This window comes from Melopsittacus undulatus, chromosome 1, assembly GCF_012275295.1.
Source record: "Melopsittacus undulatus isolate bMelUnd1 chromosome 1, bMelUnd1.mat.Z, whole genome shotgun sequence".
Classification (NCBI taxonomy): Eukaryota; Metazoa; Chordata; class Aves; order Psittaciformes; family Psittaculidae; genus Melopsittacus; species Melopsittacus undulatus.
In genome coordinates, this window is record NC_047527.1 from 145689904 (window position 1) to 145714062 (window position 24159).

A 24159-nucleotide genomic window follows, 5' to 3' on the forward strand; every position below is an offset into this window, starting at 1 on the left:
AAATAAGATCGGCAGTGTCTCTGTTCAGTCTCAGCTTGTCCTCCTCCTAAGTTGCTATTTATCCAAGCTGCTGATCAGTACTTCCTTGAGGGTAAGATCGCTTTATAACCTGGCAGCTCTGGGTTCCTCCAAAGATCCCTGGGGACCTACTCAAACTGACATGTGATTAACATCCATGGATTGTCAGGCAACACTTGAACAGCAGCTTTACCACACCAAAAAGCATTATGCCTGCAGTGGATTAAATTAGCCTGCTTCATTACTAGACAAGATTTAAGGATGAAATAATATATTTCTTTAAAACATAATACAAGTACATTACTAAGATTTTGCTTTCAACAAGAAATTCTCCTTAGTTTCTCATCTATATAGTTACCATTTATTTCTCACTTCTGATACTGTACAGTTTATGTTATCTTGAAGACCTCCAAGAAGTGCATTTTTCCTGTTCCTGTTGATAAAGGTATTTGCCAGAGGTGAAATGAGCCAGCAGTGCTCACTTACAAACACTCATTACGTGTTTGGGATTCTTTTCATTTGTCACTGTGACATCTCATGGTTGTGGGGAGAGATGAAACTATTCTCTTCCCTCCACTTGCCTAGGAGTTCCTGATTTACATATGAGTGATGTTCTGTAATCAAAATGCTTCTGAATTCAGGCTTTCAAATGTTTTCCTGTTTACAGGATATTATGGTAAGCTTTGTCAGCTGCCTGTGAAGAATATTACATCTACATAGCTAATAGATTCACCATTTTCCTTTCTTTCTGTGAATTGCACGAAGTCTGTGCGTGGTATGTGACAAAAATGAGAAATGAATTTCAGTACCAGTGTACATTGGCTTTATCCTTTCTTTTCTTCTTTTCCCTGTCTACTCCATAGATTTGCGATAAACTATCATAGAATCATAGAACCTATAGAATCATTTGGGTTGGAAGAGACCTTAAAAATTGTATAGTTCAAAACCCCCTCCCATGGGCAGGGACACCTTCCAGTAGACCAGATCAAGAAAAGGCATAGGGTGACATTTTGGATTGCAGAGGCTCAGTTCAGAGGCTGCCATGAGAGTCATCTGTGGTGTTTAAGATGATGCTACCTCAGTGAGTTACCTGTGTTGTCTCTCTGCCAGAAGTCATCTCTCACCACCACACCATTTTTGGAGTGACTTATTACTGGCCTTGTAAACAGTTGTAATTACTGGGTTGCTTGCTCCAGTCCTGGGAGTTTAGATCACCTCCAAATGCTATTCCTGAAGGTCTTTGTGTCTTACTAGGCTACCTAAGGTAAGCAAGTATTTGGGGCTGAATCAGGTCACATTATTTAGAGACTTCAGATGTGTGGGGTTCATTTGTGGGACCTTAGCAGAAAGCATCTGAATAGTGGGGGTTTTGTTTATTATGTTCTGGTGCAGAGGGAATTTTCTTGTGGGTTCATGCTTCTTTGCCGTTAGAATTTCTCTCTGACTCTAGAAAGAAAATGAGACTTAGCTAGGAGACACCTCAGCTGCAGCTATGTTGACTTTCCTCATGAAGAGTAAGTGGCAATCAAACAGATCAACCAAGTTTCCCATGATTTTTGCCTTACAAAGGCAGGGGATTCATAGGTAGAGTCTATTCAAGCTAAAACCTTCATTTAAAGCCTTATCCTGGAAGCTCATGGCAGCCCTCAGCCTTATTGCAAAAGATGATTGTTTTTCAAGAAGACAAAAGTGACAAAAATCTCACTACTGTTTGTAAAGAGCCCCTTACATGTGTGGGGAAGGCACAGGGATTAAACCAGTGTTGATTCATGTGAGGTGACTCTTTCAAGAGCTATGAACAGCCATACAGGGGGGCTTCCAGTCATTCTCTAGGACATCTCTTCCAAAAGATCCCATCTCTAGTTGTATCAAAGACTTAAAAATGCTCAAAACAGGGAGATGCGTGATAGTGTGTGAGTGTAATAATTTAGGCCAATGCTTTTTCAGTGAGGTTTGAGCTAATGTGCTTTATCTTGCAACTGGAACAGGCCTAAGAAGCTAAGCTTAATGTGAGAATGCACTTGCTGCTGCCGAGCAGCTCTGTGGACAGCAGGATCTATACTTCTCCAGAACACAGAGATTGAAATCCTGTCCCTGCTGCAGAGAACTAGCTGTTAATTTAAGTAGGATAAGGATTTTACCCAAGAGAGTCAGAATTTGCTGTTCTAAATTATTAACTCTCTCCCTGGTATATATTCATACAAAAGCATGAAAATTTGGTATTATTCCCTTTTTCTCTTTGCACTTACAAGAAGGAAAAGTAACTAAAATGCTTTTGGGATGAAATTTGCTATGGTGGTTTAAGGCCAGTATATGGGTGGTTTGTGACAGAGCTGTGAAACCATGAAAACTGGGTTAATAATGAAGCCTTAGCAGTAGCACTGCTAGCAGGCACCTCTGTAATTACTGCTTCTACAAAGGGTGCTGAGCTTGTGTGATGGATTCATAATCTCATATTGTCCTTTCTTCTGTTAGAAAATGACTCAGTGGAAACCTTTTAAATATATATAATATGTGCAAAGATAAAGTTCCTGCCTGTGAACCAGCCCATTTAGGTTTTGTGCAGTTTGGGAAATAAAAACTGGTTTTGCTTTAGCAGATCTATTTCTTTTTCTAAATTCCATAGATTTGTTGTAGCTGAGATGCAGTGAAATGCGAAGTAATACTTCTGTGACGTGCGTAAATGATTCAGCTGACCTGTGCATGAAATGTGCTGTGGAATATAAATCCATTTAGCAGATTTTTTTCTTTACTTGGCTATTTTCAGACAGAAAGAAATATCCTGGAGAAGGGCAGCAGGACTGAGTGACGTGGATGTGAAAGGAATAGATTACAGCTGAGAATATTCTCTATTTTGGAAGGCAAATGGGAAGATGGTCTCTGTCCACTGAAATCAGTGGGAGTTTTTCTGTTGGCTTTAATGAGATGAATCAGACTTTTGACAGCTAGTGTGGAAGAGGCATATAGTATGGATGTTGGAAAATACTTACTAGAATAAATTAATCACAGAATTGGCAAGCTGTTCTTGTTGTGCCATGCCTAAAAGTTACTTAGTCCTTCAAAACACTTTCATTTTAGAAGCCACAGCTTGTCAAGGCTAATGTAAGGGTTCCTGCATGCTGGCAGCTGACTCAAAGTAGTATCTGACAGCCCTCTCTGAGGTCATGGCAGTCACTTTATGGTTAGTATATTCTCCAAGCCAGCAAGGAGGGGGAAAAATGAACCATCAAAACTATAAATCAACAATACTGGAAACAAGTTTACCTCTTCTGGAGTCTTATTGCGGTGCTCAGCAGTTGGATGTCCAGGACAGCATTATACAGGTGGACAGTGTACATGCACATGTTTTTAAGTTGGCAGACAAAATTGTCATGGTAAAAGTGTATGTCATGCTAGGAGGTAAATTGTGTTATCAACAGAGCCTATTTGAGGCTTCAGATCTGGGATATATGTGTGCTAGTAAAGATCTCGATTTGAAAAACAAGAGGCTGGGTATTTTGTGTGCATGAACTAGGATGGATCATCGCCATCTTAGCGTAGCAGTTCATAGTATCCTAGTTCATAGCAGGTGAGAATTCCAGTATTTGATTTTCAGACTAGAAATTCCCAGAGGTAGTAGTATTTTTTAGCAGATTCTTTTTTGGCTTTGTGAGTGAACTAAACCATGTTACCTGCACATACTTTTGTATTCGTGTTTGAGCATCTTAACAAATGAGACTAGTTTCAAAAGTCTATTACAGCTTCTGTAAGAAGAGGACAATTCCCTTGATGTTGGTGAAGCCCCAGCAGAAGATGTAGAGGAACTGTTTGGTTAATGCAAACACAACAGTTGGTTGTGTAGCAGTGCACCTGTTATTGTTGTCACTACATTAGTTGTTCATGACTGTTTACATCCCAAAAGAGCTCTCCTTCAGTAGTATATGGTCCTTTCCCTCTGTGTGCTGCCTATAAGCGCCTATAGCCATCCAGTTACCAGTAACTGAACCAGTAACCTTCAGTCTCACTTTCCAACCCTTCCTTCTTCCTTTGTGATTTCTGGGTAAGATGCAAAATACAGTGCTTGCCTGAATGCTGTGCTCTTGGCAGGCTTTTATAATACCAGGAGTGGCAGGGTTACAGCCCAGGAGACAGACCTGTTGTGATTTAAGGCAAAATGGGTGTAGGGTATCTCTGAGCAAACAAATACTTTGAAATAAATTTGGAATGTACTTTTCAATTTTAGTGTGACCTGATGATTGCAGCTTAAGTAATAAGCAGAGCTAACTCCTGTGATGACCTGTTCAATCCAATCCCTTCAGGTCAGCAGAGAAGTGTGTGTGCAGTGTAGTGCCTTACCTTGACAGAGGCAAACTGAGCAGCTGCACCCTATACATCTTCAGAATTTGACTTACTGAGCTACTATGCTTCCAGTTGCTAATAGACATTGTTAGGGCCCCTACTAAATGTGGTTGTGAGCATTGCTTTGCAGAAGAGAATACTTTTCTCCTGTGACTGAAGAACAGCCCCATTATTATGATAACTGGCTTATAGAAGAACTAGCAAACACTCTTACTCCTCTCTCTGTTGGGTTGCTGGAAGTGGAATTTTCTTCATCTTACAGAAGCTAAAATTAAGTTAGGAAGGAGTGAAACTACTACAGTAAGTCAGTGGTAGAAGTTCAAATAGAGCATCAACGCATTTCATCTGAATGCTCAGCATGTTTCTGCCAAGAATGGCAAAGTGGTGGCACAGGTTCTGCAGGACACTTGAAGGCTTCAACCTTACACAGGTGCAGGCAGCTGACATCTATCTTCCAGAAAGAGATACAGCATTTTCCTTTTTTAGTGTTGCTGCATATAGGGTAGTTAGTAAAAGGTTGAGAATCTCTTGCTTGTGGCTGGCTATAGGAGGCATGACTGTAAGTGCCATGATTAGTAAAGTATCATATTTTTATGTATGTAACTGGTAAATTAGAGGAAATAGCACTATATAAGATACACTTAAGTATAAATAAGCAATAGTACATATTACAAATGTACAGATGATTCAAAGACAATTTTCTTCAGTATCATCTTTTTTCCCCCCACTATTACTTCCTTTTTTCAGATGCCCAATGCTTCTGCTTTTAATTTTGTCTAGCTTGTCTTCTAGCTTATTTCTGGAAAAGTGTTTTAAAAATAGTCTAGGTTATCTGCAGTCCGGACTGTACAGTCATCCCACTGTGTCTTGTCACATAACAGCTGTTAGATCTTGTTCAGGCTATAGATGATTTGCATTAGGGTTTCCTATCCACACTGCAGCAAATCCTCTGGGAGCTGAGCATGATGTGGTTGGAGCCCTCAGCCTTTACTATCAGAAAATCAAACCAATAATGTTTCCTGTCTGTTACCTGTGTGTGTGACTGCAGCACTTTCAGCTTGGATGGGCTTGAGCAAGCTGGGAGTTACTGCTGTCAGGACAGCAGCTCTGAAGCCTTGCAAATGTCACTCCAGCCAATGAAGTGAACATCTGCTTCACCCCAGTGAACATCTGGGTCCCAGCAGTGAAGTGCAAAGCCAGGGAGAACGTGCCAGCCACCAGCCAGACATCTCCAGATGATGGACGTGCTGGCATCTGAATGTGGGTTTATAATCAACAGGAACTAGCAATGACCTGAAGATCCTTTTATTGCAGTCTCCCAGTGTGCATCTTCCTTTATTTTCTAGAGACTAAACCTTCTTCACTCTGCAATATCTTATCTATGACTTTATCCCCTTCTTTGTTAAAATATGGTATTTCCATTCCTTATTATTCCACTCTGTGTTGCAAGATAATGTTTTTAACCTGCATAAATGCAGCATGGCTGTCATAGTAATATTTCTCCTACAGTTCTATATTTTTATTTCATTTGAAAACAAATGCACTCACCTGATGCTCTCATTAAAGATTTACTGATCTTTTTACAGTCAGGATATTTTATCTTGCTTTTCAACTTACTGTAACCCATTTATAGCCCTTTCGTTTTGCCAGTATTGAGTAAGATGCTTTTGGAATTGCTGGGTTTTAAAAAGTCATGTTTCATGTTGTGATTACAGCAATTTTCTCCCCTAATTACTAGATTGCAAATAAATGGTGAACAGAAGTTGGTGTTCTAGAGAAGAAAGAAAATTAGTTGTTGAAATAGGGGATGTCAGAGGGATCTCTAAGATAAGAAGTAGTAACAGGTAGAATACCTCTTTCTTAGCAGCCTTTTGATTTGTTCCTTCTTGACAGTTTGCGCTTTCTACTTCTACAGTGGAAATTGTAAAGTGCATCCCAAAAGTCTCATAGTATGTTTCCTGTAGATGAAGACTTTGTGGGCAAGCTTCAGAGGAGCAGCAATGTTTGATGGATCTGTCCTCATCTTTGGAAAAGAGAGCAGAGAAGCTCAGTGCTATGTTCCAACATCCCATACAGTTTATGAATCCAACTACAGTCAAAAGCAGAAGTGCATTTCATGATTCCTGCTAAAAAAAATGTTATTTTTCTAATGAGTAGGTTCTTGCTGATATTTAGAGAGCATCTTAGAGTTGTAGATTTAAATCTGATTAACTCCAGCCTTAATTCTCATTCTGATGTGAATCTTTCTCAGTTGATTCAGATCCTGAGCTCTCCAGATCCTCCCTCATGAGACACGGGCACCTTCTTTCTCTCCCTTCGAGACCTTGGACACAGCTTGGCATCATCTCTGTAGGCAGAACTGCTTGTGAATTGCTTTAATGTAAAAGAATTTCGTATGCTGAGTGTTGCAGGACCAAGCTTATGGCTTACACTTATCTTACTACTAGGCGTAATCCATATATACTATCAGCAACAACAGTCTTGTCATTGTTAATAGCATGGAAATACATGTAAACATAACCAAAGCACAATCCCAGTTCCTGGAGCAGGAGTTGGTTGTGCTGCCTTCTCTTTACTACCAAACAGAGACCTAAGCAGCTCTGAAGAAGGAAAGGTCCATGCCATGTGAGAAAGCAGCCTCAGAGGCACTGATGTATATCTCCCTGGAGCCAGCTGCACTTCCTCCTCCATTTTTACGTGGAGTAGGTGGTGACAGATATGCACAGCACCATGTAAAGCAGCACTTATGTTAAAACTTGTACTGCAGGGGCCATAGACAGTATGTGAACTGGTATTGGGATAGAAACCATGATAATGAGACTGATCAGCATATATGAAGCTGGAATGCCAGGGGCTTTTCTCTTCACCATGTGTCTTTTGATGGCTATCAGCATCAGAGATTTTTTTATCTGCAGAGATTGTGTTGTTGCAGAGAGAGACCTACAATAGCGGCTGTGTGTCAAGCAGACAATTCTGGGTTCTCCTGTGTATTTCTGGGTAACCTGGGCTTTGAGTCCATTTGTCTCTTCCCAGTCTTTGCTAGAGAAAGTAAATATAGCTAAACCCACCCATGCCACACTACCGTCCCTATTGAGTTTAGTAGCGGTACATGGGAGAAGAGATCTGGTGGCATTATTTTAAAGGAATAAGTCCATATTTTTATCTGTTATACCCAGATGCAGCGATGTGTTTGCAAAGGAGTCATGCTGATGTGGTTTCACCAACCGACAGCATGGCTTGCAGATCTCTGAGAACTAAAGGATGCCAGTGCTCTTTCTCTACCTGTGGCTTCTCAACAAATGGAAGACTGTAAAACCAAAATATTTGTAAGACTAAAAGGAGAGAAAAAAACCCCACACAGCATAGCTGTATAGCATGCAGCTTTTAAGCTCATGATTCTGAGTGGGCGAACCCAATTAATTCTAAATGCTTGGGATGTCTAAACAAGAGAACGGCTCTGTATTGTGAAGACACAGAAGTCTCTTTTCCTCTGTTTAATTAATGCTTACAAGACCTACCCAGGTAAATCTTTGGAGTATTAAGACAGGACCTGAAAGAATGCTGGTTTTCAGAACAGCTGAACTTTAGGGAATTGAAGTCATCAGGTAATTGCAGTGCAAGGCTGTTTATCTCACATTAGTATTTAATAATGTAACAAGTATTTAGTGATAGAATGCATATTATTCATTGCTGTTCATCTCCTTTCTGCAAAGAAGGAAAAAAGTAACATGGAAAGAAATAAAATGTTTGCAAGATGGTACCAGGGACCAGTGTGCTAAAGATCCCAATCTCTGCTGCACTTTTGTGCTGGAACTGTCATTGGATTTCAGTAGAGTTACAGTGGCATAACCCAAGTGCAATTGTTCCTCATTTTCTCTTCATGCTGTGCAGAGCTGTTTGGTGCCTTGCAAATAAGACCAAATAATCCTGAGGTGAAGGGAAAGGTGTATGCCTTTCTTTGTGCTGCTCTCTTGTGTGTTTTCCTTGTCTTTAATGCCACCGTTGGGAATACTGGCCTTCATTTTGGTCTTCCAGATTTTGCAAAGGATTCTCTTCCAAAATTATCTGCAGATGGTTCTCCTCTGTGGTAGAGTCAGGAAAGCTTAATTTTTCACACTCACCATCGCATTTTTGTTTGTGTAGCCTGTTAGAGAATAACAAAACATCTCTCCTTACTCTGTGAGTTCTCACTTCAGTCTAAAGTAGTGTTTTCCTGTCTTTTTACTTGCATTAGGGTGCTTGTGCTGTGACAGCAATGAGCAGTTGTGTGATAACGTGATGTGTAAGTCTCTTAATCACTCAGAATTAGTTTTTTAATTTGATTATTAGAAATAACAGCAACAAACAAGAATGTGCTTGGTGTAGTGGGTAACTGAAACAATCTGAGCACTGGGAAGCTGCTTCTACAAGCATTTTCAGTTTTCATTCAGCCATCTTCTCAAATTGACCGTTTCTTGCTTTGTTGTCATGGAAATATTAGGCTAAAAATATCTCTAGATATGCAGTAGAGACAAGGAATGTGTGCATATGGATTCTGAAGTGTGAATGTATTAAAATGTATTAAATGTATTAAAAAAGAAAAGAAGCCCTTGTTGCGATATTGTCAGTAATAGCGCTAGGTTCTTGGCTTCTTTTATATCCAAGTGTAAAGGATTTTTCTTTGTAATATTTATGTCTTGTTGCACAAGGACTTCTTGCAAGACTCTTTTTGTATGCTGCATGGCACATGCTTGACTAATAGCTCCCAGTCAGAGTGAACACTATGAGTTTTAATATTGCATGGTCTGGCTGCTAGACACAAAGAAACTGTTGTTGCGAAGCATTCTTATAGTGACTGTAGAGATCTTGGCTCTTGAATGTGAATAGATAGAGCTTCTGACTGGGAATTTGCAGTATAACAAGAGAAAGGATGTAACATGTAAGAGGAGCTGGGAGAATGGTTTGGTCCATGATGGGTGGTTTTGGGACTAACATCTTCAAAGATAGCTTTCTCAGGGATAAAACCCAAAAGAGTAACTCTTTTGTTTCTGCTTCTAATATGTTCTGTTTCTAATGTGGAGTTCAGTTATGCTTGTCAGGTGATTGATCATAAACCTGCTCAAGAAGTGCTGTATCGGGTATCTTGAATTAAACTGCTTTTAATGTAAATGGAAACATGAATTCTCCTGAATTACAGTACTTGGCTGGATTTGGGATTGCAAGATATCCCTTTTCATGCTCTCTTCCTCCCTTTTCGGGGCAGGCACCAGGTGAAATTAGGGCTTACACTTTCCTAAATACTAATCATTGATCATAAGGCTGATGTTATTTCTGCTTCTATAAATCTAAGTAATGCCTGGTCCACCCATGTATTGAGATCAAGGGGAATAAAAACATGCTGAGGGCTGTGTTTCAGGCACTTGGCTTCTGAAGTTCATGCATTATCTCTTGCTTAAGGCTGTGCCTGAAGGCTTAATCCAGTCATACGTATTTAATGAACACTTTAAACCACTGTTGCCCTGATAAAAGCAAGGAGCTGATGTTTCACAGGCAGGTGCTCTAGGACACAATTAACTTGAGGCAAGCATAATATCTGAAAGCCTGAAGTATATATTGCAACAGAGGCAGTCCAGAAGAGCTTGCTTCATCTGGGACAACCCAGTGAGATGGGTGCCCCAGCTCTGCCCATACCTCCTCGTCTGAGGAGCTGTGAGCTTTTGTATAGTTTTGAGTTCACCTTCACAGTGCCTGTGCTGATTGAGAACAAAGTTCAGGGATGTCAGTGTTTCTGTAAATTTATTTTCTATGTGTTTATGTTGTGCTCTAATTTATATTGTCATAACTGAGAACACAGTTAAGCAACATATCTGCAGTTCAAGTTATTCTCCTGGATATTGTCAGTGGCTTTAACTTAACTAAGGGGCCACTTAAACAGTGAAACAGATTACTTTGTGCATGTGAAGCAAGGCTCATTTCTGGTGTACTGGAAATACTCTACTATTCAATTTTGATAAAGAGCTGTCAAGTCCATTGAGTCCATTGTAACTAAGATCATGATGAGCAGCTTTAAAACAGAGATGTTATTTAAAAGCTTAGGCTGATAGAATTGTTGCATTTCAGAAGTTATTTTAGGTCATCTCCCACATAAACAGATGAACCATGTGTTTGATTTTGCCTGCAATGTTGTCTTTCACACAAGGTGCATGAGTGCTTAGGATCAGAGAGCAAACTTCAGGCATGGTTTCCAGTTATGATGGACTCCACTATCACACAGTTAAAAATGCTTTGGTGATTGCAAAGTTTTCTCAAATAAATTGCTCATTTGCTAATGTTGGTGGTGAAAAACTCATCATTAGGCTGATTTACATAAAAACATTATACTCCTGTAGGCTCTGGAATTTCATTAAAGTCTTGGTCTCAGTTCAGCCCTTAATTTTCAGTTTGCAGTGACTAAAATGTCTCTCTCAAACAGCTTTTCCTTCTCCTTATGTAAGACAGGTGTTACAACACCTCCCCACCCCCATCCCCAGCTGTCATTCACTCAGACTGGTGTCTATCAGTCCTTCCTTTACAACAGGCCGTAAAGGCAGAGCAGATAGATAGCAGTGGACAGTGTATAGTTGGACTGCAGGTAAGTAGATAAAGTTCTTGCCTGATCTGAGCTGAATCATGATGCTTTTATGAATATGGAGCAAATAGTTCTATTGGTTTCAGTGGGATGAGAGATGACTCAGTGTCAGGAACGGTGAAGCAGAGTCCTTCTTCCCCCCCCATCTCCCATAACTGTAGATACTTTTAGGAGGAGGTTGTTATTTCCAAGGATGTGAGCTGTCGGAGCAACCCAAATTTCAGTTCCATTACCCTTGTTATGCAATAAATTTCAAGTAGTGGGTAATAGCCAGAAAATATGCCCCAGTGCAAACTGCAGGTTCTATTCCTAGCTACTTAAGGGCTAAACTGCCTTTTTATTAAAGACATTTAGCATCTTTAGCTACTGCCTGGGGAGTGGCATCCTTCCACTGACCTTCCCTGTGGTGGATATCTGCAGAAGCTTTGCTTTGCTCTACTCTGTCTTTGACTCTACTTGTCAATCTAAACACCACTCTTACCAGATACTTGGATGGTACAGGCCCTTGAATGTAATGAACTGGACATTCACAAGGGCTGCTGGATGACACTAGATTTTCATGCATTCCAACCCCTGCCTAACTGGACAGAATTTGAGCCATAAATCCCATTGCCATCTCCCTGTGTTTGCCTGATTGGCATCTTGAAGTCCCATGGTGCATGCATTGTGTTCCCACCATAAAGGCAGCTGGCTGTGTTCATTTGTCCTAGCAAGATTGAAACAGTGCTGCTGTTTCCACACACCCCCCACTCCTGATCTCCCCAGCTGCCTCCATCACTTCCTTCAATGGGGGAAAACTGGCAGTGGATTTATATTCTCCTCTTCCATGCTACTTGGCACAGTGGGGAGAGAGCCAGGGATACAATTCCTGCTCCTGGAAGAGGCACCCAGATGTGGCACAGCCAGGAAGAGCTTAGATCTGTACTGCAGGAAGAAGTCTGCCTTTGTGCCAGTCTGGAACATGCCTAGCACAGATAGGTTTTCCTAGGCATTTAGATGGTAAAATCACAGATGTCTCAAATGAGCATATCAAACTGAATTTTCTGGAGAGGCTTGTAAGTTAGCTGAATTTTAATGTACTTTTACAGGAACAGCAAAAAATGCATGCTTTGTATAGTGAGCTCTGCTGCATATTAACATGGAGGGTAAAAGGGAAAGGTCTTCAATGGAAAAAAGACCCATGAAATCTTTAATGGATATAAACCCATGTTTTCCCCTTACCTTCACAGCTGCCAATTTCTGGATGAAATTTTCTTGCTGTGCATCTCTGTAGATCTGAGGTGGAAATCCAGCATCCAAAATTTTATTCCAGATATATGTCTTTTTGAAAACATATAAGCAACTGAAAGCAAGGTTTGTAATGAAAAACGTCAGGCAACTTTAGTAATCAGCAGTACTAGATGTCCTGCCTGGATGGAGAAATATATTCAAGTGCTGGAAATTACTGTATACATCCATTCCAACTGCTAGCATTCTTTAGTAATTAGTCTTGCCAATATGACAGCTTTTATGAGCTTAGCACATAAACAGCAGCCTACTGAAATTAGATCTATATATTCTTCCTGAATAGCAGTTTACAGAGCCGCTTTATTGTATCACTCCTGTAATAGAAACTCCTGAACACCTTTCTTTTCATAAGCCAAAAATTGTGTGATTTTTGTCTGTCTTATGCTCAGGAGTCTACACCTGAAAATATTCTGAAGAATGATAATGAATCACGCATGGTACAGTCATGGGTAACCAGGTCAATGTCACTTCATATGAACAGCGTAGTAACAGAGGTGCATTATACAAAGCTAGACCCAAAATCAGTGTAGTACAGAGCATGCAACAGTGAGGGCTCAAAACAAGTGAAGCTGGGACAGAGAACAGATAGCCCAATATGAGAATTTGTTACTACTCTGTAGTGCATTAATTTCCCATCCTACTCTTGTGGTGGTTGGAGGCAGGTAGTTGCTGAATCAAATTACCGAGCAAGGGAAATACAAGTGAAAGTCAATTGTAGAGAGTATCCATGGATCACAAATCAGAACAAAGAATCAATAATATAATAAATGATAATCAGCTCTCCTGTTATAAAGGAGACAGCTCCAGTCCTGGATGTGTAGCCCTTGTGAAGCAATAGCAGTCTGAGACAACCCATCTGAAGGTGAAATAAAATTACTAAGGTCACTTATTCTGTTCTTCAAATGTCAGTTACAACTACAAACAGGAAAACCAGTGTTAATTGTTGCAGAGTTAATGTTATTTGCATGTTCTAACTGTGCATTTCTGCAGCTTGACAAGTTTGGATTTTTGGTATAAATTAATCTTGATTACAGGCTTTCTAGGTGTTCTGCTGCGTGGTTTTGAGCTATTACAGTTTTCTTGCAAAGGATTGTGCTTGGAATTGTTGCTATGTACTGGTCAGCCTTAATTCTGTCTCTGGGTACTTCTTTCTTTCTTGCCTGGAAGTGTTAATCTTGTATCTCAGAGTTTATCAAAAGAGGTCTTTTAACAGTCTGTTCACTTGTGTTTGTGCACATTTTAGAGCAGGGCAAGAAAAAAGTAATCAGAAAATTGGAAGACATTCTGCAACTGGGATTGAAGAAACACATCTGTTTAGGCCTTGTGTGCTTTGAAACTGTCAGCTGTCTAAAAACTAAGGTGCCTTATGGAAAACTGTAGGTGGTTATGATACTAAACAAACACTGTGAGCAGATGCACTTTGCAGCTTAAGGAAATACCCAGTCCATAGGTGGCTGAGCAGCAGACCTGCCTGACGGTTATAGTGTCACCACTGTGTATTGGACAGGCAGTTCCTGAAGCAGCTATTTTTCCTGATACAGCACAAGAAATAAGAGCTGTTGTTTGCGTGGAGCAGCAGCAGGCACACATGGTGGAAATAAACGGGACAATGTATCGATGCTGGAAGTACAAATTAGATCTGCTGCTAATAACCTTATGTTTTCTCTTTGCTACATGTCTTAATTCTTTCCTGACAGAGCAGTATCAGGAGAAACTACCTAAATTTATCTAAAAGCTGTTGATGCTCAGGGAGAGTCTCACACTGATGTAAGAGCACTGGGTTTTGACCCTCCAGGTTGTACAGTTGACCTATTGTCTACACTTCCAGTGGTATTCAAAACAGGAGGTGGGTACTGGAAGCAGTGGCAGGTGGAAAGGGGGGATCATGCATGAGAAGTGGACAGGTTGCATATTTTTGCACAGAGTTTCACAGGTAGTTGCTGGTACAGCTCATAAATTGTGTTCTATGCTTCATGAAGCTCTTGGTGAGAGGGCACTTTCTTTCTTCAGGTTTGACTTTCTTACTCTCTTCTTTTATGCCCTTCCTTGCCTGGTTTCTTTTTTCCCTGCTTTCTTATCATTTAGTCTCATACAGTCCTAGTCTTTCTCCCGGCTCACACTCTGCAGTGATCCTCTTCCAATCTCAATCTTCTTCCCTCAGTTTCCACATTTTGGTGCTGTTGCTCGCTCAGTATTGCTTGCACTACTGCAACGCCTATAAACTGCCTTTAATCTTTCTCTATTTTGGCTTCCCATTTTAATTCCTTGTGCTAATTTTTCATACGCCTCTCCCACTTCCCCCATTGTATTCTGTCAGTTCTTCCCTCTGTCAACTCCCTACCTCCACTTTGACTGTCTCTGCTTCCAGTGATCACCATGGCTACTTTAATTCAAGACGGTCCCATAATGATCTGATTATATCACAGGATCATATGTTTGTTTATTCCAATTCTGGATACTCTCTACGGAAAACTTTATGATTCAACTTAATTGCCTGGCTCTGATTTGGTTCACTTGGTTCCCACCTACTTACCAAAGACCTTTTCATTACTGGTGTTTGACACCTCTCCCTTTTTTTCAGCACAATGTTTGCCTAAAAGAGCAACAACAGCTTTTTCAGTAGTAGATTAAATCGATCACAAATGACTTTGTTTTGAAGAACTTCCCTGAGAGGTTGTTCAGTGCTGAGAGATGCTTAGCTAATGCCTAGTCACCCTAGCTAATTGAAACAAAAAGTGTCGTGGGAGTAAATCACAACCAGGTTGTGGAAGTGCCTCAGGTGTAGCACACACTCCAATCAAACACTAGCTGATGCTTCCTGCCTCCCCCAAAGAATATAATTTAGTCTTTCCTTGAAATACTTGTTAGGCTTCTTGTTTTGGTTTGGTTTCCTAGGTGAAGAAGGGAAACTGCTCAATCCTGGAAGTGATGCTTTCTATATTTGAGAGAATATATGAATAAATCCACCTTTAGGTGGAAGCTAAGCCTCTGAGGCCCAGACTAGCCTTAGTAAGTCTTAGTAAGAGGAGCAGAGGGTTATAAGAGCAAGTGAACTTTTGAGAAGAGATTTAGGACAGTTTTGACAACTTTGAAGAAATGGGGAAGGTGAGTAGGAATAGAAGTATTTTAAAGGGAAAGGGTATCAAATACACCAACAGGAGCAATAACACTGACAGGCAATGGCTGGATGGAAACTAAGACACCTTTTAGAGATTTTCAGCCTTCAGTACCTCCAGCTGCAATTCATCAGCAGACCCTACTAGATTTTATCCCTTCAGTTTAGTAAGAAGTAGGGTGTTTCAAGGCCTGGATGATTAAGGAAGGCAGAATAGAATATTGCGAAGAAGAGTTATGTCCAGCTGGTAAATTCATTTTCCTGTTAATTTGCAAAACTGATTTGGTGACTGAGATAACTCAGGGCTTGATAGAGAAATCATTTTCTGCAGACTGGATTATTATTCTTCTTCTGAAAGGGATGGAGCTCCATGGCAGAGATGTTCTCTGGCAAAATTCAAACTTCATAGTTTCCTCTGAAGCAAGTCTGGTCCCTTTTATGTATGGGGATGGGCTACATCCCAGCTCCTCACCCTTGCCTGCGAGTATCCCTCCTATTGGACCCTCAGAGGTGTTTGCAGGCTGTGGTGTAAGGAGCAAAACAGAATCACCCCTGCTGTTGCCTGGCTCTGATACACTGCTTTGGAGGTCTTTCTTGGACAGTTGTATTTTCTATATCTCTGGTAGTTACAGACTACAGCACACTGCCTCTGGTAGTGGTGGATCTGAGCATACAACTGGGGACTGTCTTATTTATATCAACACAGCTGTGGTTTAATAGAGATGCCAAGCCTGGTGTAAAGGGAATGTAATGCTGTTTTATTTCTCACCCACTAATACTGCTTAGTAGTTTGATAATTGTCATGGGCACGCGTATTTCAGAGTGTCTTTAGACATCTCATCTCTTGGAAGATTTACCAGTATAACTGCCATTTATGCTAGTGGAAAGGAGCATATAACCTCATTACTTGCTGATTTGAACATCATAACTTCATTACCTGATCCAGTGAGCTGTTACTTGTAATTACTGAGATGAAAATAATAACAGCATGTATTTATTTATAACTGGGGATTAACTGGACAAGCCTACTGCTGACCTACACTGTGCCATGTAGGTAGGGCAGTAGGACAGAGTTAAATGCTCTCCTTTATTCTAGAACAAGCTAATCTGCAAGACTACAATGCAGACAGCTCTTGTAACTACATATAATGTCCAAATGCCAGCTGGATAATATTCAGGTTAATTTATATCATTGCCATGCCTATACTTCCACTGCTTTCTGTTCATCTGCAGAGGCAGTGGTACCAAGCCAGTGAATGTCTGCATCTGTTCTGTAAATGTCTCAGAGGTGATTCAGGAATACAAGAACAGTTTTCAGATGGATTAAAATGTTAGAACTCTGTTGAAGTAAAAAACATGGCACCAGCAATGGTATTTGGAAAGTATGGCTCTCAGCCAGAAAAAGCCCATCTAGAGTCTGAGTGGCATTTTTGCACCAAAGGAAATTGTATGTAATTTTATTTATCCCTTGACAATAACCATTTTCCTAATATATTCAGTCTGAAAAAGAACTGGTAAAAAGGGAGAAGGAGGGAATCAAGAAAAACAAAATGTCACTCCCCTGGTGTTTCCAAAGCAGTTTTTCTGGCTGTGAAGGCTCCTGTAAGACTGTTTGCTGTCAGGTCTACTCTCTAATGGAAACCTTTGACATTCATTAATCACCACCTCAAATATTGCCAGAGGAATGGCTCCACTTCTGCCACTGTTCTGGATTGGGTGTGACATTTGCATTTCTCCACGTTGTTTTCATGCCAGTTTGCATCTGTACGTGCATAGTTTGGCTGAAAATTGTATTAGAAATAGTGGTTCTGTGAAACTGAGAGGAAGGAGCCTACAAGGATGCTAGAGAGGGACTCTTCATCAGGGGCTGTTGCAATAGGACAGCAGGCGGTGGGTTCGGACTTCAACAGGAGAAGTTCAGGTTAGATGTAAGGAAGAAGTTCTTCCCTGTGAGGGTGCTGAGGCACTGGCACAGGGTGCCCAGAGAAGCTGTGGCTGCCCCATCCCTGGCAGTGTTCAAGGCCAGGTTGGATGGGGCTTGGAGCAACCTGCTCCAGTGGAAGGTGTCCCTGCCCATGGCAGGCAGTTGGAACTGGATGAACTTTAAGGTCCCATACAACCCAAACCAATCTATAGTTTATGTTCTTCAATAACCCAGATGGTTCTTTTCAAATACATATTCAGTCATCCTAGTAACCCTTTGTCCTTGAAAGGAATACTAAAATCCAGAATGCCTACATAAGGATACAGTCTTTCATCCTTCTGTTCTTTAATACTTTTAGTTTAATTAAATAGATTCTTTTAAACCATCATTTCTGAGTATATATGGTAGCTGAATTCCTACTTGTCATCCTGTGGTGGTTTTGTGTTGTGAGGTCTGAATATTGTCATACCTTCAGGCTCGTCCTGCAGCTGTATTTTGTTAACCATATGGGTTAATAAAAATAAAATAATTTTACAAAGCTTCTCTTTATTCTAGTTCTCAGTGTTCCGTGTAAACTGTAGCTAAAAATGTCCAGGGGAGAGGAAAATTAAGATTTGAGTAATTGGTGAGAACTGCATGTTTTAGCTATTGTGATACGCTCAGCTTTTGCTGTCTTCTAAATGAAACTGCTGCTGAGCTGTTAAAAGTCCTGTAGAGAAAATTGCAACATGGAAATTCACTCTGGACTTGCAGTTTTTCAGTCCCACATGCTCAGCCAGCTTTTTTTCTTTGCTGCCAGAAACAAGCAGCTGCTGCTCCCAGGTGCAACAATAGGGTCGCTTGCTCAGCTGCACTGACACCTCAAGTAAACCTCTTGAATTTGCAGAATTGTGTTTAGGGCAGCATTGTGAGTTAAACCCCAGGAAGGGCCACACTGATCCACTCCTCATGGAGTGCTGGGAGGTAAAAAGGACACACATGCAGGTCTGTGTATACACTGGGAGAGATTTTCACTGTGTGAGTAGAAATGTGCTCCTGGTTGTCTGTTGAACAGATGGGGATGGAAACCAGGGTGGCATATGTACTGTGCTTTTTGTCAATGGACTGCACCTCCTGATGCCTCCTTGGGGAGGAGAGTGGTGAAGCCACCTGTGAGTGAGAAGTGCTCCAGTCACTTGGAACATAAGCTCATTTCCCTAGTCACATAGGAAAGTTGGGAAGGCTTTACACTTCTAAAACTACTTTGTCATTCCAAAACCAAATTGGGACTTATTTTTCCTTCTGTATTCTGTGTATCTGTAGGTGTCAGGGGAAGCAGTTCAGGCCTGTGGTTTTGAGGTTCTCCACCACTTTTTATGTCCCCTTGTTTTGCTTCCTCCTGGGCCACTGCATGGGTCTTTTTTGGATCTGCCAAATGGCAGAGCACAGCATCAGCTCTTAACATTGCATGATCTTTTGTCACAGCTGCACTGACTTCTCTTACTTTGTTACTGCTGTTAAAAACTGAGATGCATTTTGTATGTGCCTGTTTTCTTACATAGGCACTGTAGTTACAGCAACCGTTGTGGCTCTGCAGGCAAAGGTCAGTTTTTCCCTGGGCCTCAGTAGCAGTAACAAAGCAAGGTATTAAGTCAAAACTTGATGATGAAAAGCACCATAATAAGTGTATTATGGAACAGCTGAAAATTTCCATTGCATTACCCACTTAAAACTGCCAGATGTTAATGCTGCTTTCAATGAAACAGGTATTTTTCAGATCCTGCAAGCGTACTTGTTACACACAGTGCATATGTGCTATGTCCTGGCTGTATGTAAGCACATACCAAACCAGTTCACATCCTAGTTTATAATTATGAGAAAGTGGGTTGTAAGGTGACAATTAACAAGAAGCTGATTTTACTACTTCTGTGCCTTGATACAGATATTGAAATGGGTTTCCCTCACTTAATGTAGTGATCTAAATACTAATGCATGTGGCAAAAACCCAGCACTATGAGTCCACATCATGGTCTCTCTTGTGTTCCTTACCTAATCGAAATCTTTGGAAGTCAGTGGAAATGCACTAAGATGGGGTCTCATCATACTGTGATTTAATGTAGGAACTAGCAAAGCAGTTAATCCCTGTAGATCTACGTCCTTGCCCTGACCAAGGCCAGAACAAATCAGCTTTGTGAAACCTGTCAGAAAGCAGCTATGTAATCTTGTTGTCCTAAGGAAGTTTCTCACTTTCTCTGCACATTAGTGTTTGGTATATCTGAATAGGGAGGGTTTCTCTGACCGTCTGTTCTTCTTCCTCATGTAGCTAAAGGATGCTGCTCAGGTACTCTAAGGTCTGTCAGTCATAACTGCTGCTCAGAAGAGGTAGAGGTTTTAACTGTTTGGAGTTGCAGGAACTGATCTCTAAATTTCACTCTGAAGGGGAAGATTGGAAGCAGGGAGTGTCCTCTCATGCCAGCCAACCAGGGGTGAACCACTTGCAGTTTAACTGCTTGCCAGCCTTGTGCTGCACCCCATCATGCAGATTCTCCCTGGTAATTCTAATATAAAATAATTCTCTTTTTTTTTCTAGCTGAAACGAAGATCTGCTTCAAATACTACCATGGTGTAAGTGGAGCACTACGAGCCACAACGCCAAGCGTCACAGTGAAAAACAACGCAGCTCCCGTAAGTTATTGCCTGCTTTCTGTATTTTTATATGAAAACCAAGTTTCCTGTTCAGTGCAAACAGAGGTATGGATAGTCTTTCAGTTTGGATGTGGGTTTGTATGCCAAGAGAATGTATATTCAGCTCTCAATCTGTCACAAAGAACTGCTCTGGTCTGGGGCAAGACCCACGTTCTAGCTGTATCCTGTTCTGTAAAGTTATCTTCTCTCTGCTGGGTGTTGTGAGGCTTGTGTGTTACTTCTAGAGGATTTGCGTGGTAAATACAGTAAAGGTCCAGAAAAGGGATAAGAGTTTCCTATGTTAAAGTGCTTTTTCTCAAAATCAAGGCATGAGCATTTTTGCAGCACTGTCTCTGAGCATCAGCAACAGCTATGCTGTGACACACTCCCATCAGTGGCAAGAAGCAGGCATTCAGGGCCTGATCCATCAAAAGACTGAACACTGGTTTTGACAGATTGAGGCTTCATTGAGAGCAATCTTGATTTGCTAGAGCTTAGCAAACTCTGCGGCTCAAATGGCTCTAAAAAGCTTTATATCTTGCCTGGTTTTGGAAAATTTGATCACTCAAGCCTGCAGAGAGACTTGCTGACTTCCAAAGCTTGTCTGGCCTTGCTGACAGTGTTTCACTGCCTGCCAGGCTTGTCTTGGCAGAGATCTGCATGAGCTGAGTTTTAAATCCAACCTGCATTAGAATAGAACTAATTTGGATGTTTACTCTGGAAGATGGGTTCAAGAAAGAATTGTCTTATCTGGTGGTTTCTCTTCACCTTTCTTTGATACACACAATAGCTGCAAACTGGATGCTGGGTAGAGTCTGATAGCACGTCTTATAGGAATAAAAGGTGTTCATGTCTCAGTGTGCCTTTCTGATGTGATCATTGTGAAGCCATTCACCAGTTTCAGAGCCTGGAGAGTTTCCTTCAGCTGTCTTCAGAGAAACATGGTGTGGCTTTTGATATCTTTACTGTGAGGCGCTGTAAAGTTCTTTTTAGCCTGTAGTGAGTAGTGTCTTGTTGACTTCGGACTTGTTGTTCATTTCCCAGTTATCATCACTTTGGGGGAATAGTATGTTGCTGATGTAATCCTAGTCTTCTGTGAAAGGTAAACCAGCCAACCAAGGCAACAAATACCAGTAGGCTGAGAGTTTAGAACAGTATTTTTGCATGATTCACAGCCATGTCTTAGACCTAAGCTTGAACCAATTAAGCAAATTTTTCAGGTCTAGTATGGAAGGGTTACTTTTTTGTTAATAACTATCAGCAATACGTTTTAAGTTAATAGAAGAATGTCTGGGGACCTGTGCCTTTGTAATGTGCAAATAGGTCATCTCTCCAAGTTCTTCTGTTGAGGCTTATAAATACATATATATATATATATATATATATGTAAATAAAGCAACCATTCAGACTTTCAGCTGAGAAGGATTTGTGTTTAAAAGAAAGTCTTCATGCATTACTCATGGTCTTTGTGAAGATCAGATGAAAACCACCTATTCTGACCTTCAACTGAGTATAGTGTACATGACTGAAGAATAAAAAACATGATTGTGGTATCAGATAACGGTTTTCCATTTGAAGGCCAAATCCTTGGAAATAGCATTCTAAAAGTAGATATTCTGGTTTGTACTTTGCTCTGCTTATGCATCATCAGCCAGACTGTAAAAGCACAGCTTTCCTTACCTGGGAAAGGACAAGGGTCCCTCTCCATCCCTTTGGAGTGGCCCCACAGTGGAGTGTACTGAGTGGGCAGCCTCATCTCTTTTTATCCTGTGTCTTGAATCATAATATGAGCACAACTGGGCAGGGAAATGGTAGTTTGTTTTATTTACACCTCTTTCTCTGTGTGATCAGTTAAGGGCCACGACAGATGTGCTCATCTGAGGTCCCTGAGACTTCTCACCCTAGTGAGATTTGACACACAGGGCCCTTCGTGATCAAATTGGATGCATCAAACTCCTCAGTTATTCTCATTGCTCCAGTGATTCTGAACACTGCCCCAGGCATGGCATGTCTCACACTACCACCAAAAGCTGTGGTCCTCTGACTGCTGTGGCTTGGGTGCAGAGAAGGGCTCTGATCAGAGGAAGCCTTCTTCAGATCCTGCAGCAGGTTCTTGAGCATCCTTTCTGCTGGAAGGGGGAAGCCTGTGGTCTGTGCTTAGAAATTTACCATCTTTCACAGTCAGTAGGAGTTTTAGCAGTGGCTCTGGGACCTTAGTGTGTTAGAAACAACAGCTGTGCAGGGAGGAAATCTCAATAGGGATCCTGCTATGGATACAGGGGCTGAATTTTTCAAAAAGCTGCTTGCCCTCAATCAAAGGGAGTTTTTCCACTGTAGTGACAGCATCACAAATTTCCCCTGAAGCTTAGACTGTCAGCAGGCAGACAGTCTTTGGCTTTGTGTATTTGACACAAGCAAACCTTTTCATTTGGCACAGCTTGGGACAAAGATCCAACGCAGATGTCCTTTGAGAAGCAGCATTTGGGGACAGGTGACCTTCTGGGGACAGTGTTTGCACTGTGAGCACAGACGCATCTGCAACTGATGCCAGAGCCACCCAGGTGGGTTATGTCCCAGCCCCCGGGCATGTGGCATCTCCCGCAGCATGGGCAGCAGCTGGCGCATAGTCTGCTTGGTGCATGTCCTGTCTGTCTACACCAGTAACCACCAGTATCCTAACACCACAGTTCAAAAAACACAACAAAACCCCCACCCTTCACTGTCTGGCTGCGGTTTGCTGCAGTTGAAATGGAAAAGAATCCTGCTTCCAAAGGGAAGTAGAAGTTGCTGTGTTAGTTGGATGTCTTTTACAGCACCAATGGTGCTTCAGGCTGAGTAGTGTCTCGCGTTTTTTTGTATTATGAATGTTCTGCTCCATTTGAGTTTATCTCCTCATGCTGTAACCCAGTTATTAAAGCTGCCTTGCCTGCTGATGAGGATGCCCTGCAGTTCGTTTGTTGGTGAAAAGTCCTGTCACATTTTATCCTCTGTGAATCGTCAGGCTTGAATATCTGGGAATGAAGGGCTGTGCACTTTGGCCAATTTATATGTGGCAGAAGCATAAATGGGAGCTGGGGCAGTGGATAGGCCTAGGGGTAATGGCAGTAAAACAAAGCACCTGCAATTCCGGAATAAAGAAACATTCTGGATGGTTTTTCTTTCTCTGGACTAGTGGCACACTGAAAGCAGTGAAGCATATGCACAGCAGTTTATACTACTAAAGCAGAAACGTTACCATGATACGGATGAGCAAACTGTTTTCTCAGTAGAAAAGAGCGTATTTACAACATCCAGAGCGTTCCTCTATTTGTTGCTCTTCATTCATTCATAATGTCACCACCAGTTCATCTTTACATCAGATGTCATAGAAAAACAATGTAAGTTGCAGCAATTAATTCTAGCAATAGGAAAATGTTACCTTGCTAGTGTGAAAGTGGTTTAACACGAATGTGGCTCTTTTGCAGTAAAATAAAGCTGGCACGAGAACAGCATACAGAATGAAAAAGAACCTTTTTCCCTTAGAGTTTATAGCCTAGAAAGATAAATTGGATACATCACAATTAAAGACAGTAAGTGGAGAATCAATGTTTTACCCTCAGGACAAATGTCTCCACTAAACTGGGAGCATTCACTTGCTGTATGTTACATGCAAAGAACTGCGGCTGATCGAACCTCTAGAGCTTTCGTGCCACAGTTCCTGTCTCATAGATCATGATGGCACTTGTCAAATACACTTAGCATCGTGGGGAAAGCTATGTAAATTGGAGCTAATTATTGAAAGAGACCTTCTCTGCCTTGTGTTTGTGTGGAAATGCTGCCTCAGCTGGGTTTCCCACAGCAGGAATAACTGCTTGATAAGCTGCTGCCATTTGGTGGTGACTGATCATTCTTGAGGACTTCCTGCTGTAAATATTTGCATTATGTGCTGTCACGTCAGAGCATGGGCTGCTGAGGAGTGTTTGATAATGCAGCATTCTGCCTCGTTTCCATGTGTGTGCTGCAAGACAGGATTTTATGAGAGTGTGGATGTACAGGCAGCTGTGTCTGTCATTCTTTCCAAAGTCCAGATTTAAAAATCTCAGCTGTGTGTGTTCTTTTTCCCTTCATGACTTATTCTGCGATAGGTAAGTTTTAAAACAGTGTTTCTGGGGCTGTCTAGTAAATCTAACAGTCTGATTTGAGAGTGTAAGAATAATTGTACTTCAA

At 41.2% G+C, this 24159-nt stretch overlaps 1 protein-coding gene across 1 annotated transcript in view; it reads left to right on the forward strand.

The window, feature by feature from the left end:
- The window catches only part of HECW1 (HECT, C2 and WW domain containing E3 ubiquitin protein ligase 1), a 248112-nt gene that overhangs the window by 106881 nt on the left and 117072 nt on the right, over window positions 1–24159 (forward strand). Inside the window, exon 4 of the mRNA XM_034062430.1 lies at window positions 19859–19953. Within this exon, the coding sequence (XP_033918321.1) occupies window positions 19859–19953 (95 nt within the window). The remainder of the gene's footprint in view (window positions 1–19858; window positions 19954–24159) is intronic.